This window comes from Eucalyptus grandis, chromosome 2 (assembly GCF_016545825.1).
Source record: "Eucalyptus grandis isolate ANBG69807.140 chromosome 2, ASM1654582v1, whole genome shotgun sequence".
Taxonomy (NCBI): Eukaryota; Viridiplantae; Streptophyta; class Magnoliopsida; order Myrtales; family Myrtaceae; genus Eucalyptus; species Eucalyptus grandis.
In genome coordinates, this window is record NC_052613.1 from 29,486,723 (window position 1) to 29,499,907 (window position 13,185).

General features: G+C 37.9%; 1 protein-coding gene and 1 long non-coding RNA gene across 2 annotated transcripts; both read right to left on the reverse strand.

Moving 5' to 3' along the window:
- Positions 1-10,517: 10,517 nt before the first annotated feature.
- On the reverse strand, positions 10,518-11,418 carry LOC108957528. The gene is made up of 2 exons (XR_005548416.1): positions 10,942-11,418; positions 10,518-10,811 (listed from the first exon to the last, which is right to left on the reverse strand). It is a non-coding gene; the product is annotated as an uncharacterized LOC108957528 (long non-coding RNA).
- Positions 11,419-11,581: 163 nt separating this feature from the next.
- LOC120290620 (disease resistance protein RPV1-like) lies at positions 11,582-13,113 on the reverse strand. The gene is made up of 3 exons (XM_039306951.1): positions 12,834-13,113; positions 11,731-12,710; positions 11,582-11,627 (listed from the first exon to the last, which is right to left on the reverse strand). The coding sequence occupies exons 1-3, from the start codon at positions 13,002-13,004 to the stop codon at positions 11,582-11,584; spliced, it is 1,197 nt and encodes a 398-aa protein (XP_039162885.1). The 5' UTR covers positions 13,005-13,113.
- Between the last annotated feature and the right edge of the window lie 72 nt (positions 13,114-13,185).

Genomic DNA, 13,185 nt, shown 5'->3' on the forward strand with positions numbered 1-13,185 from the left:
ACCCGTCCTGTTTTTCCGATCTGGTTCCAAGGTTAACCCTGTTTATATTGGAACCTGTTTTGCAACCACTCATCCTATACGACTTCAAATTTTATATTAATATGCGAGAAAACAACATAATTCTTCAAATTTTATATTAATACGCTCATCCTATACGACATGCAGGGCACCTATTTTTTTTAACTGCATGGATGATAGACAAGTAAAGAATAGGTATACTGCATCAAACCACAACTTGAAATGCCTACTAAAATTGCCCCTGCCTCCCTACCCCAAAAAAAAATCACTTTGCTTAGGCAGTCCCATTGATTGAATCCATAGAAAGAAAAAGCACACTGAGAATTCACCTCAGACAATTCTCTTGAAAAATAGAAATTGTTAAAAACATAAAAGTTCCCATAATCATATTGAAATCTACAGGAAAACATAATTAGGCTAGAGAAGCAGCAAACATACGGTTGAAGAAAGATGATAAAGTATAAACACACAAGAACATAATGCAGACATCGAAATTCGGGTGGAAATGGAAATGAACCTAGAGCTTTATTTTGTATGATAAAGGAGAAATTCAGCTTTCTGTACTTTAGCATCACAGTTGAGGGGCAGAGTAATACAGCAACTATGAAAAGGGTAATCACCGCATCGTAACCTCATCCTTCGGTAACCACAACTAATATGGAAGCATTTTACCTAAAAATTAAGCAATGAAACCCGACAAGTTTATACAATAGGACCAAATAGAGTGTGGACGTTTTGTTTAGAATTTACACACCAACTAGCACTTAGTATACTCCAGCATATTTTTTGGAAACCATATGTAACATTGACCAAATTCATCAGCTACTGTTCAGTGTATTTGGTCAAATCAAACAAAGTAAGAGACACTGCAAGACTTCCTTCTTCTTTAGCGGAATCAACGAACAAAAACTTCAAATTAGTGCCGGTAAAACATCTAATTAAGCACTTGACGTGGAGGAAGTGGTAAGTTAGCTGACTCTTGACTTCTCTTGGCAGCGATTATAGGTACACGTGTGGTCGTGACCAAGAACCGTCAACTGGGTTAGATATCTCTGCGTGTCTTGCACTGCTTTATTTGGTTTCTCACTCGACATTGGTTGGTTTGTGATGGGAAGGCCGGAGGGGGCGAGAGCCCAGCGGATCCGCCCGTCTCCTCGATCTCACAAAGCCTCGACATGGCGGGGATTCACTCGACGCCAAAGCTCTCTAAGTTCTACGATTTCTTCCCTCTCTCCCCTGGCTTACCCCACCCGTTCACAATGAGTTCCCATATGAACAAAAAAAATGCAAACTTTTCCACTAATCTGACAAGAAATCCAGCTTAAGAAAGCACCCCCAAAGAAAACGAGAAGAACCCAGCTTCAATCTGAAAGAAAATTCTAGAAAAACCGAGGAAATTTGCGAGCTTACAGATGAGGAAGCTGGCGATGGAGCGATTGTGAGCCGACCAATGATGGATGGAAGCGAGCGAGGAAGACACGAACGATGAAGGAAAATGCCAATTTTAGACCCTGCCTAGTCCTCCCCAATCCAAGGTGAGCTCAAAGAAGAGGTCTTTTTTGTGTCTTTGTCCCTAACAGAAGTCCGAACAAGAACTTTCCAAAGAAGTTGGGAAATTTTCAACAGAACTTGTGGGCACGGAGAACTCTGGAGCTGGAGGGTTAGTTTGGTTTGGGAAGCAGATGAACGATGAAGGAAAATGCCGAAGTCTGTGAGTGCAAGAGGTGAAGAAAGAAACAGGGGAACAAATTAGGGTTTTGGACTTTTGGATTGGGCTTACAAATCGGTTCTCAAACCGGTTCCTGAACTAGTCCGGTCGATCCGGTTCTTGGGTGGGTAATCACTCGGAACCAGTTCCCAGACCGGTTTAAACCAGTTTTGAATTTTGGGAACTGGTTCCCAGATCAGTTTCAACAGGAATCGGTTCTCGACCCTGTTTTCTGGGTGAGCCGGTCCAGGAACCGGGTATACCCAATCCGGTTGCACACTCCTACGGATGATACCCATGAATTCATGCCTTTCTCCATGGAATGATCTCTAAACACCATAGATATCCAATGCTTTCTTCCTCTCAATGAAGTTTGCTTTGGGTGTGCTTGGATCTGAGCGAGGGCTGTCGGTATGATAAGCTCTCTTGTTCTCTAGCCTAGAGAAAAGTTATTGGACTTCGAATATTCCTCGAGTCAATATAGTCAACACCTTGAGTCATTCGAGAAGTTTCCTAAAAGTTTCATGAATCAATCAATGGTTGGCATCCTAGAAACTTTCGGGTCCCATTCATTTAATGACAAATTTAAAATCTAAAACCTGACAACAAACGAAAGTGAAGTGCAAAGTCATAGATTCATGGCTTTAGAGATGGAGGATATAAAGCGAAATAAAGATAGAGCATAAAGATGCTTTTTTGAGTTTTTATTTACTTTAATCATATTATAGAAAATTTCAAAATTACTCCCATCTTTATCATGTACGCTTCTCAGCTTTTGATATATGTAGAATGTACATCTTTAGAGAAAAATCCTCAACTAAAAGACCAAACTATGTGTCTTACTATGGAAATGTATTTTATGTGTCAAGTCTTATGTGAAGTAATCGGTCCAAATATAATATACATGTCATTTTAATTGATGCTTGAATGTTGAAAATACTCAATATTGATAAGTTTATCATACTATATTTTACTATTATGTGATGCAACTATTATTTGAAATTTTTTTTCTCTTCTCTCCACCATAACATTTCTCTTTTGCTTGGTGAAGCTAAGTTGAAAAACATTGAAACAATTACAATTCAATCCGTGTACCCTATGGGGACGTGGGACCCTTTTATGATAAGATATAGAGAAGGTCTTTAGAGCTGAACACTCTTCCCCGCCCATTACCCGGAATAGAGGAAAGTTATATATTTTTATTAGGGAAAAATTCCCCTTGACAGAAGTATTTCTTTAGATGATGGCAAATGCACTTTGCAATAATTATTCAATTTCAAAACAGTGCTAAACATGATTTCGTTTTTGGCTTTTTCTAAGTGAAAGGTGCTCTGGGCTTTGAAATGAAATGGTGGAGAAATTTAACTATGAGGAGTAAAATTCTTGAAAATTAAAGTGCAAACGAAAAGTGTAACTTTAAGGGAATTTAGATGCTCCGAAAGTAAATTAAACCGACTTACCGTGAAATTGCACCATTTGCTCTCTGTCACTTCCTGACACGTGCCCCGACATCTCTGTCTCTCTCTCTCCCTCTGTCTTTTCAATTTTGCACTGCATCTCCTCCACGACAATCTGCCTCCTCGGTATTTAAAAATCTCTGTTTTCTTTTGCCGATCACTTCCCTGTTTTCCTCTTCATTTTTAGTCCTCTCTCTTGCTGACCACTTCCCTGTTTTTGTCTTCTTTTTATTAAAGTTTTCTCTCTTTCGTGGACCATTTCCCTCTCTCTGTATTTCTCTTTCTTGGCCGCGAAGAAAAGCTCCACCCTTTTCTTTTTCGAGCTCTCTTTTACAATTATTATTTGCCGAAAAATCTCCCTCCCCACTTGGCCGAGAATCCTCTGCTTTTTGATGCCCAGATTTTCTTGTGTTTCTTTTGGCCGTGAATTCCAGTCCTGATTGTCGAGATTGCTTCCTTCGTCAAAAGGGAAACTACACGCACCTTTCCGTCTTTGATTCTCCTTTCCAATTTCGACGTATGCAGCTGAACAAGACCTTCCATCTTACGTGTCCACACTTGAATTGGCTTTGAAAATGGGTGTGGGATGGCCGCGCTTCCTTTCCCTTCATTCGGCCGAGTTTGATTAGTTTAGGGCTCGATTTAGGAACCTCAAGTGAGTTCAGGACTTATTTTTGCATATTGGGCCATCTATCAGGCCAATTCCAAAGAAACTCATAACCCGATCCATGCTTTGCTCACGCGAATGTTTTATGCCCAAATGTATTTCTATCCAAGGAATATAAATTTTGGACAGTTATCAAGTGAGTTTTTTTTTCTCAAAAATTATTCCTACGAATAGAATCAGAAAAAATCATTTATAATCAAAAATTATTTTCGAGAATAGAATCGTTATCAAATGTTCCATGAGTGTGCACCAAGAAGAGACAAACTACAGGTAGAGACGTAAACAACGTGATTGAGATGTGTGTGGGAGCCATTCATGGATGCAAAATGGAGTATTAAAGAACCACAAAGAATCTACCTAGAGGGACAAAAAAGGCAATAAATTAACTGGATCAAGGCAACCCTTCTCTGTTTTTTAATTCTTAGGGTGAGAAATGAGGTTTTGATTCAATGTTGAACATCTCGAATTTTTAAAATTAGGAGACAGGAATTCAAAGCCGTGTGCTTTCCATTACTGAGGTCTGTTGATGGGCTGGCCTTTCAACTTTTTATTTATTTATTTTCGGTTTGTTGCTCTGTGACAAAAACATGATCACGTGCTAAGCAAAGACAATGAGAATTACGGGATACTTCACATGACAATATGGTAATACATTTCTGACTAAAGTAATTAGTGACATTACATTGAAATTCGGTTCCGCCCATCTTGTGCAGCCCACGGAAGCAGTACTGAGCCCAGTCGTGGCCCAAATCCACCAAACTCAGCAATTCCAGTCCATTCCCCTAACTGTGAAGAGCCCATCAGTCCAAGTCCTTGGAAGCCTTGGTCCATAAACTGGTTCCTTCTCCGCCGCTGCCAGTCGCCGCCTCCAACTGCCATAGTATCACCGCCGATCGTCCATCACCAAATGATGATTGACTCCATTCTCTCTCTCTCAAGACGCCATATCTCGAACAGAGTTTCTGAGGTCACACTTCTTCATATATGTTCTTCATCACGCCCTCTTCCTCTAGCAACCCAGGCAGTTTGAACGACTCCAATAAGCAGTGACTTGATTCTAAAATGCGTAACCCAGATGCCTACCATCCAAATGTTTGTGAAAATTCCTAAATTAAAATGGCGTGTGTTTTGGTTCAAATTTTGACAGAAAGCTGTCTTTTGCTTGAACGATTCACTATTTTCGTTGTGTAGACTTTATTTAATCAATGTTTCTTTTGGAACCTTGCCATGATTGAACTTTGATCTCGCTTAAATTAATATCAAGTTCGATGGAACTGGAATCTTTACATGCTGACTGTGAGCTCCCTAGCCTAACTTTATGTCGATTCATCCTTGATTCTTTGCTATTTCAGTCAAGTAACCATATAAGCCAAGGGAGAATTCAGCGCCTATAACGTGCTTGGCGAAAATTCTGACTCAGTAGCATGTCGGATCATCAATTGTTGCTCATAGCATGTCCTTTTAATTACTGCTCTATTTCTTGCTGGCTAAGTAACTTCTGTGAGCGTATGAGTTCTGCATTTGACCGAATGAATTTTGAATGGTTGTACGGGAGATCTCTTGATTTTGTTTGGACGTGAGTTGGTCAATCTATGTTGTTTGACTTGTAGAAAGAAAAGGGGAAAGACGTGAACATCAGAACTAAACAGAAAGATAGTGAGTGTGCTAATGTGATGAGTGTGTTTTTATGAATGAATGAACGAAGGAGATGAGTGGAAATGAGTAAAGGAAATTCAGCAGAGAAAGAGACTAGTACTGGGGGGAGTTTTATAGAAAAGAAAAGGGTGACAAAATGGAAACGTTGAAAGAATTTTGCAGAAGCTGTGACATTTATGCGTGTCTTTGAAGGTGATGGACCAAGAAGGGGACCGAATAAATAAATAACAAAAAAAAAAAAAAAAATCGAAAATAAGAAAAAAATTAGAATAATTTTAGAAAATAATGTCTTGATTAGATTGTTAAATCTTAGTGTCATTTAGTTGATATTTTTTTGCCCAACTTGTATTGAGTAGCCCTTCCGCATTCTATCTTTTACTCAGTCTTTTCCTACTTTTAAAGACAAATTAGTTGTGATTTCTTTGTATCACTTCTATGTCATGATTTGATTGTTTTAGTTAAATGTGTAGGTTACATTTTAGGATAATGATAAACACTAAAAGAATATTGCATTGACACTTAGCAAGTGAAAACCTTAGCAGTCATAATTTGGTAAACTAATTATGTGGACACTTTAGTTGACAAATAATCAAGTTTAAGTATCAAAAGGTCATTAGTTGAATAACTAGTATAAACAAGTTCTTGAATCTAGATCTTTGATTGCTAGGAAGTGAAATATACTCTCGTATCTTACATGGCTCTTAGTTGATCCCAATAGGTTAGTGGTGAACTTCTTCTTGTATAGAATTTTTGTAGGATTAATCAAATGAAATGAATTTCCCAACATCGCACAAGGTAAGGATTTGGGAGAACCAGCATCTATTAAGTACCATTTGTACTTAATTTGACATTACCTCTAAACCTATCTTCCCTTATCATGTCGGGAGGGTTGTCACAATACTTATGAAACATAAATTGATTCAATTTACCTCCTTGAGATATGACATGTTACCTATCTTATATAATGGTTTTTCGCGGTTCTCGATTAACTAAATTGAATCAATTAATCGAGCAAATGTCAATTCTAAATAGTGTAAAATTGATTACCCTTTTGCCATTTTCGTAATCATATGAGATTCTCGAGCCCTAAGATTGAGATCCGCGATTTAATTGAGGCGGCTATCCTTCGATTTGTGCTCTTTATCAACAAGTTCTTGAAAATATATAATCAAATGATTTCTTGGGAGAAAAATGCAGGGTACGCCTTATATCAGTCCGTCCCCTTCCTCACCCTCAAGCAAACGACATGCTAAGGTTGACGATTTAGGCAAATGCAAAACAATTGCACTTATATTACATACCTACTCATGTTAGTTTTGAAGCGTCCTTATTTTCATTAAAACAAGTCAAATAATCAAGTCACGGGTTTGGTTGTAGATGTTTTCTCGTCCCATTCATTTAATAACAAATTTAAAATCTGAAGCCTAATAACAAAGCTACAAAACTCACGGCACAAAATCAAAGATCCATAGCTTTAAAAATAGAGGATATAAAGTCATATTGGGATACAAGAGCTTTTCTTTTTTTAATCATAGTAGAGAAAATTTCAAAAATCCTCTCCGACTTTTTATTTATATCACATATACTTCTCAGTTTTTATTTATATCACATATACTTCTCAATTTCAAAAATCTTCAGACTATAATCCATAATTAAAAGATCAAACTACCCCTCTGTTATGGAAATATATTCTATGTGCTACTTATTGAGATTGATGTAGTATAAGTGGTCAATCCATGTTGCTCGTGCAATATTTGTGGCTTAAATGTTTCCAATACTCAATTTTCATTGGCTTGTTACATCATGTGTCATTATCATATGATACATTATCACACTCCTCTACAAAATCATTTCTTTCTTTCTCTGTCTCTCAACCATACTTGCCAGTCAACATCACCATCCATGTCCTCGATGGGCGCTACCACTGCCTCAACCAACACCATCGACACCCATGACAATAGAGGCATCAAGCTCGAAGCCGCAACTACGCTTGACCATATCTAGTGGGTGACTGGCCGGAGCTCATTGTGCAAGTTCAAGTTCAAGTGGAGAGGGAGAGAGGTATTTTTATGGGTGTTTGATAAGCGCGTACGCAAAACTAACGATTCATTTGGGTAGAAAATAGTACATGGTCACCGAGTGTAGACGGGACCACTCTATCTTCGCTCATGTCATCCCCAAAGTCAAGGTAATTCCGTTTGGGAAAACCGAACCTAAATCAAATGAACTATCACTGTTTGGATATATTTTTTGGGAGGTGAAGAAAATGAAGAGGTTGAAAATATAGGCGAAGGAAAATGAGGTGGAAAAAAATAGTCATTTGGAAAGGTCCGAAAAACGAAGGTGAAGAAATTAAGAGATCAACTATTTTTTTGTTTGAAAGGAGTGGGAAAGCGAAGGTGAAAAAACTGTAGATGTGAAAAAAAGACGTTATTGTTCATTAAAAGAAAATTTGAAAAAATGGAAATATCACATTAAAAAAAAAAAAAGATTATGTGGCAAGTATGACCAAGTTATCAACAATTCCCCTCTGACCAAAAAAAAAAAAAAAAATGTGGCAGTAGGAGTATTTTTCGGCCTAGTCCAAACTTCCGAGTCTGGAATTTCCAAGCTCAGGAAAAAAAAAAAAAAAAAAAACCCTAACCTGAAATGGATTATCTAGCCCGTCCATTATTATTTCGGTCTTTCGGGTTAGGGCTGAGCTAGGGTTGACAGGTAGCCAACTTAAAAAAAAAAAAAATTGCTAGAAATTTGTTCACCTGTGTAGTATCTTTTATTTTTGAAATTTGTTAATAATTTTCACTATTTTCAATAGTGCAATAAATTAATTTTTTCACCCGTAAAATTTCATTTTTCTCATTTATGATAAAAAAAAAAAAAACAGTGAAATGCTGCAAATATAAATCAATAAAATATGAAAATAGAAAAATCGTGTGTGCAAGGCCATTCTAGGCTACATAGCACGAAGCCGAAAAACCTGGCCTACCTGAAATACATGTAATAAAGGTCGACAATCCGGTCTGCTCTATAATCGGGTTAAAAATTTCGTGCTGATACGGGCTAGGACAATTTTTAAGACTTTCGTAATTTTTTTTTCGTCCCAATCAAAAATGGACCTTCATTTTCCCTGCTTCTCTCAAACTAGTGAAACTGTGCCAATTCTTTCCGCATACCCTTCTTTCTTCATCTTATCCACGTCCCCAAGCACAGGCCATGGGTTGAAGCGAATGGATTCCTTCATTTTCAGTAAATTGAACCAAATTTAGATTTTGATAGTGTTTAATCACTTTTTATCTTTTTAAATTCAAGGGGCTAGTGACATGTTAACTTAAAAATTTCTTGATTAACTCTTATCTCCTAACGGATATAAGCAAGTATTGATGGTTATCTCCTAATGGATATAAGCAAGTACTAATGGTAGAGATGGAACTGGAACGAGTTTGGGATAGGTTTGCAACAAGGACAGTCATCCAAACTTGTCCCAAACATGTTACAAATTTCCCATACCCAAGTCACTGAAATAACCATGTACCAATTGGGTACATCCAACTTGCCATAATATTTATATGTAAATAAAATTCTCACACTAGATATATAACAAGCCATTTCAAATTTGCAAACGCAATCATTTATTCAAAATTTGTGCATTCCGGATCTTCAACTAGACAATCTTCAAAATCGCAACACTAGATCAAAATGTTCAATTATGAGAAATCTAAAATCTACTGATCCTAAAATAAGAAATCATGCTTGAAATAGTGTCCGTTGCTGAAAATGTTCAATTATAAGTAATTTTGAACATATAATATACTAGACAGTGTACTTGTATATACCCAGTTTTGGCTCGAAAGTTGTGTAGGAGAGAATATCTACTTCCCACTCATACCATGGCTAAGCAATGAATAGTAAGATATCACGAGATATAAATTGATTTAACACAAATAGTGATAGTCATCGTGTACCAACGTGACTAATTAAGATTATAAAGTAAATGAGGGAAGAACAAATTGATGTCAAATTGAGAAGTTCCCCACTCGGGCATAAGGAAAGCAAGATCAGGCACACTCAAATAAGTACAAATGCATTTACGGCAAAATTAGAGGTATTGAAACATGAATCAAAATCATACAACGTAAGTTCGAGACACACAAAACGTGCCTATCTTATAATGCAAACAGATGTGATAAGTTCAGTGAATTGAGTAGGAGAATGCTCTCAGGCAAGCGAAATGACATGAACCAATCAAAAGCAAATCCAAACTATGAAAGGGAACCCTCAGCCTAGCATCGACATATCGGTACGTGTGCTTATAATGAGCATATCAGTAATGCTGATGCAATGCATTAAATAATTCGGTTCAGTCACATATATGCCATTTACACAGAGAACTATGACACTTCCCTAATAAACACGTTGACAAGAATCAAAAGACGCCAAAATGAAATATCAAGCAAATTCAGAAACTCCAAGTTTCGCAATAGAATGGACATGATCAGTATGGGGCTTCGGCAAATTTTACAGAATATGGGAGTCAATTCAAGCACAACTCAACTGGATAAGTTCAGAAATAAGCATACAAGTATAGGAATCACTTTGGTTTCATATGAATTCAGCGAAAAACACATTGGGATCGATTCAATTTTATACATGAGGTTCTTGGCCAGCATTACATAATCGAACACATATGGATCTAGCTCACTTTCTTCAAAATAGGCCTATATGACCAAATTCGATCAACAGTTTAGTGGTGAAGGAAATTCTCCGTTCAGGCATTTTCGTCAAAGATGTGATATTCAGCAGAGGAGCTTAGATGCAAAAGTAAAGCAACGATTCACATCCTGATTACCACAAAGGCAGCACAGCAAGTTCAGATAATTAATAGAGCTTCAATGGCAGCCAATTTTCACACAGGCTGAAGCTAGAGCCCTGGGCCTCTGCTTCATATCCAAATTAAGAAGAAAACAGAGTCGAGACTGATTACCAGGAAATGGAAAGTTTGAGGAAATGCAGATGCTACGCGAGAACATGCTGGACGGAAACTCCATGGTTATAACAAAGTCGTATCCACCCAATGACGAGAATATGGTTACGACACGTAAAATTCATATCTACTTACGATAACAAAAAGAGAATGGGGGTGAAAGTCACTGAATTCTGGTCATTCTTGGTCGAGGTCATTGGGCCAATCTTCTCAACGTACTTCTCTCTACATCATCTCATCTTCAAATTGGCTTTCAATCTTAATGGGTCGTACTTGTTCCCAATATTGTCATGGGAAAACCTTCTTCAGACCATCCGACTTCAACTTCAGAGAAAAAAAAAAAAAAAAAAAAAAAAACAAAAACAAAAACAAAAGGAACACAATAAGCCCAACAATAAAGAATTGATCTAACTTCCTTACAGACACAATATACGGGTGTTCACATCATACTCACCAGACTTTCATCAGGTCGGGCTCAGTGTAACCAGCTCAAAAATACTTAGCGTGGTCAGGTTCAGTAAACACTGAATCTCTATTGTCATGACATCTACAATAACTGTTACGGTTGGGCAACCGCTCGCAATGTTCAATTGTGGAACATTCTAAACGCAAATTTGAGGTGTCAACCAAACTCTCCAACGAGCAGCAATCGTGAATCCACAACTTCTGTAAAGATTCCAAGTGATTTAGACCTCCCACGCTTCTTAGCTTTGGACATTCTCCTACTCTAAGCTTCCTTAGCTTTCTCAATTTCGATAGGTTTGACATCCTTTCCATGGAACTGCAATCCACAATTGATAGGAAGCAAAGGGATCCCAATTCTTCAAGGCCCCAAATCTCGACTAACAAGGAGCATCCGAACAGATTTACCTCTTCCAGAATCTTCATGTGCGATAGACAAAGTGCTCTTCCAAAGAACTTGCACGTACGCATCTCTAAATGTCTCAATCTTTTCATTTTTAACAGAAACGATCCCGATATCTTTGAATTTCTCAATCTTTTCATTTCCAACAGAACCGATTCCCTTAGTTTTTTTTTTAAATGCATTATAGATACTTGCTCCCACAAAGTGGAGCGCTTGACCTCCTCAGGGATCACATGCATTCTATTTGCTTTCTCCCACAAAATGGAGAGCTCGACCTCCTCAGAGATCACATCAAGGAATTTTGACATCGAACAACTTTGTAATCGCAAGGTTGACAAATTGCTCAAATGGGAATAATTCCATCGTGGCGTAAATGACAGATTTCCAACTTCGAACTCTCTTAAACTAGAAGACGAGAGCTTAGGCAAATAATGCCGGGTTTTGCCAAATGCTAGTTCTTCCACCTCATATAGGAATAAGATGCTAGAGTGATAAGCAGAGTCCCATTCCAGCTTATATGTCCTATTTCCGCAGAACTTGAGAGCATCAAAGGCCCACCTTAGACAACTCAAACTTGGGGGAAGCTCCGGCAACCCATTAAGCTTAGAACATGATTCCAGATTAAGTGATTGGAGATTAGAGAGGCACCACATAGTGGTGGGTAATCCGGATATACATGTGAACGACAAGTCTAAGATCCTTAAACGAGACAACCTCCCAATTTCTTCAGGGATTTCGCCGGTCAAGTGGTGACATCTACTAGCTTCTAACTCTTCAAGCTTCTCCATCAGCCCAATTGCTCTTGGTAATTTTGTTATCCCAATTATGTCATTCATCCTAAGTACTGTCAATTGCTTTAGATTGCCGATTGAATCAGGTAGGTGTCCCAAACTTGTTGATGACAAATCCAACTCGACTAATGATTGTAATTGCCCAACCGAGTCTGGAAGTTCCTTTATCTTTAAACACTTAAATAAATTCAACTGCCTAAGTTTCACCAGCCCTCCAATCGAGTCTGGCAGCATGCGGATCCAGCTATGTGATACATCAAGGGTCAACAATGACTTCAAATTACCAATCGTCTCTGGAAGTTTGAATGCATACGACAAACGAGGCATGAGAATCTCCTTCAAAGCATCTAGACATCCTATTTCATAAGGCAACCCTTCAAGAGCGTGACATCCATTCAAGTTTAAAGTAGTGAGGAGCTTTAATTTTCCAATGGAAGGGTCAATCTCAATTAAATTGTGACAACTTTCAAGAATCAATCTCTCCAAGGACACCAACATAGATAAATCGGGCATTCTCATTAAGTTGTTGCAATTGCTGAGATCTAGTACTTTTAGTTTACTTGCCACCTGCAAATATATATATATATATATATATATATATATATATATATCAAGAAACGATTTATAGGAAAAAAAATGAGAAAGACAAGAAAAGATACTTGTATACAAGGAGTGAGACTCGTATCATACTCTAATTTGGTTCCAGCCAATCCATTTCTCTGATACATAGCTGTGTGAAAGGTCAAGAACGATTAAATTGACCAAATGAAAGTTTGTTGCCACAAACTCAAAAGGGCACCATCGCCAAGAAAGCCATCTTAAATTGGAGAGAAGATTATTGAAGTCTCCAACAAGGAACATCTCATTCCCATCCAAGAACCTCAGGTGTCGTAAATTAGCAACTTCACCAGGCGTTATGATGACTCCACGAGATCCTAGTGACAGTGCTTCTATCTTCTTGCTTCCCTATCGATGGAAACACTAAGAAGTCACGTGTGAAGGTTAAAAGCAAACAATTTCAAGCACTTATAGGGATGGATTT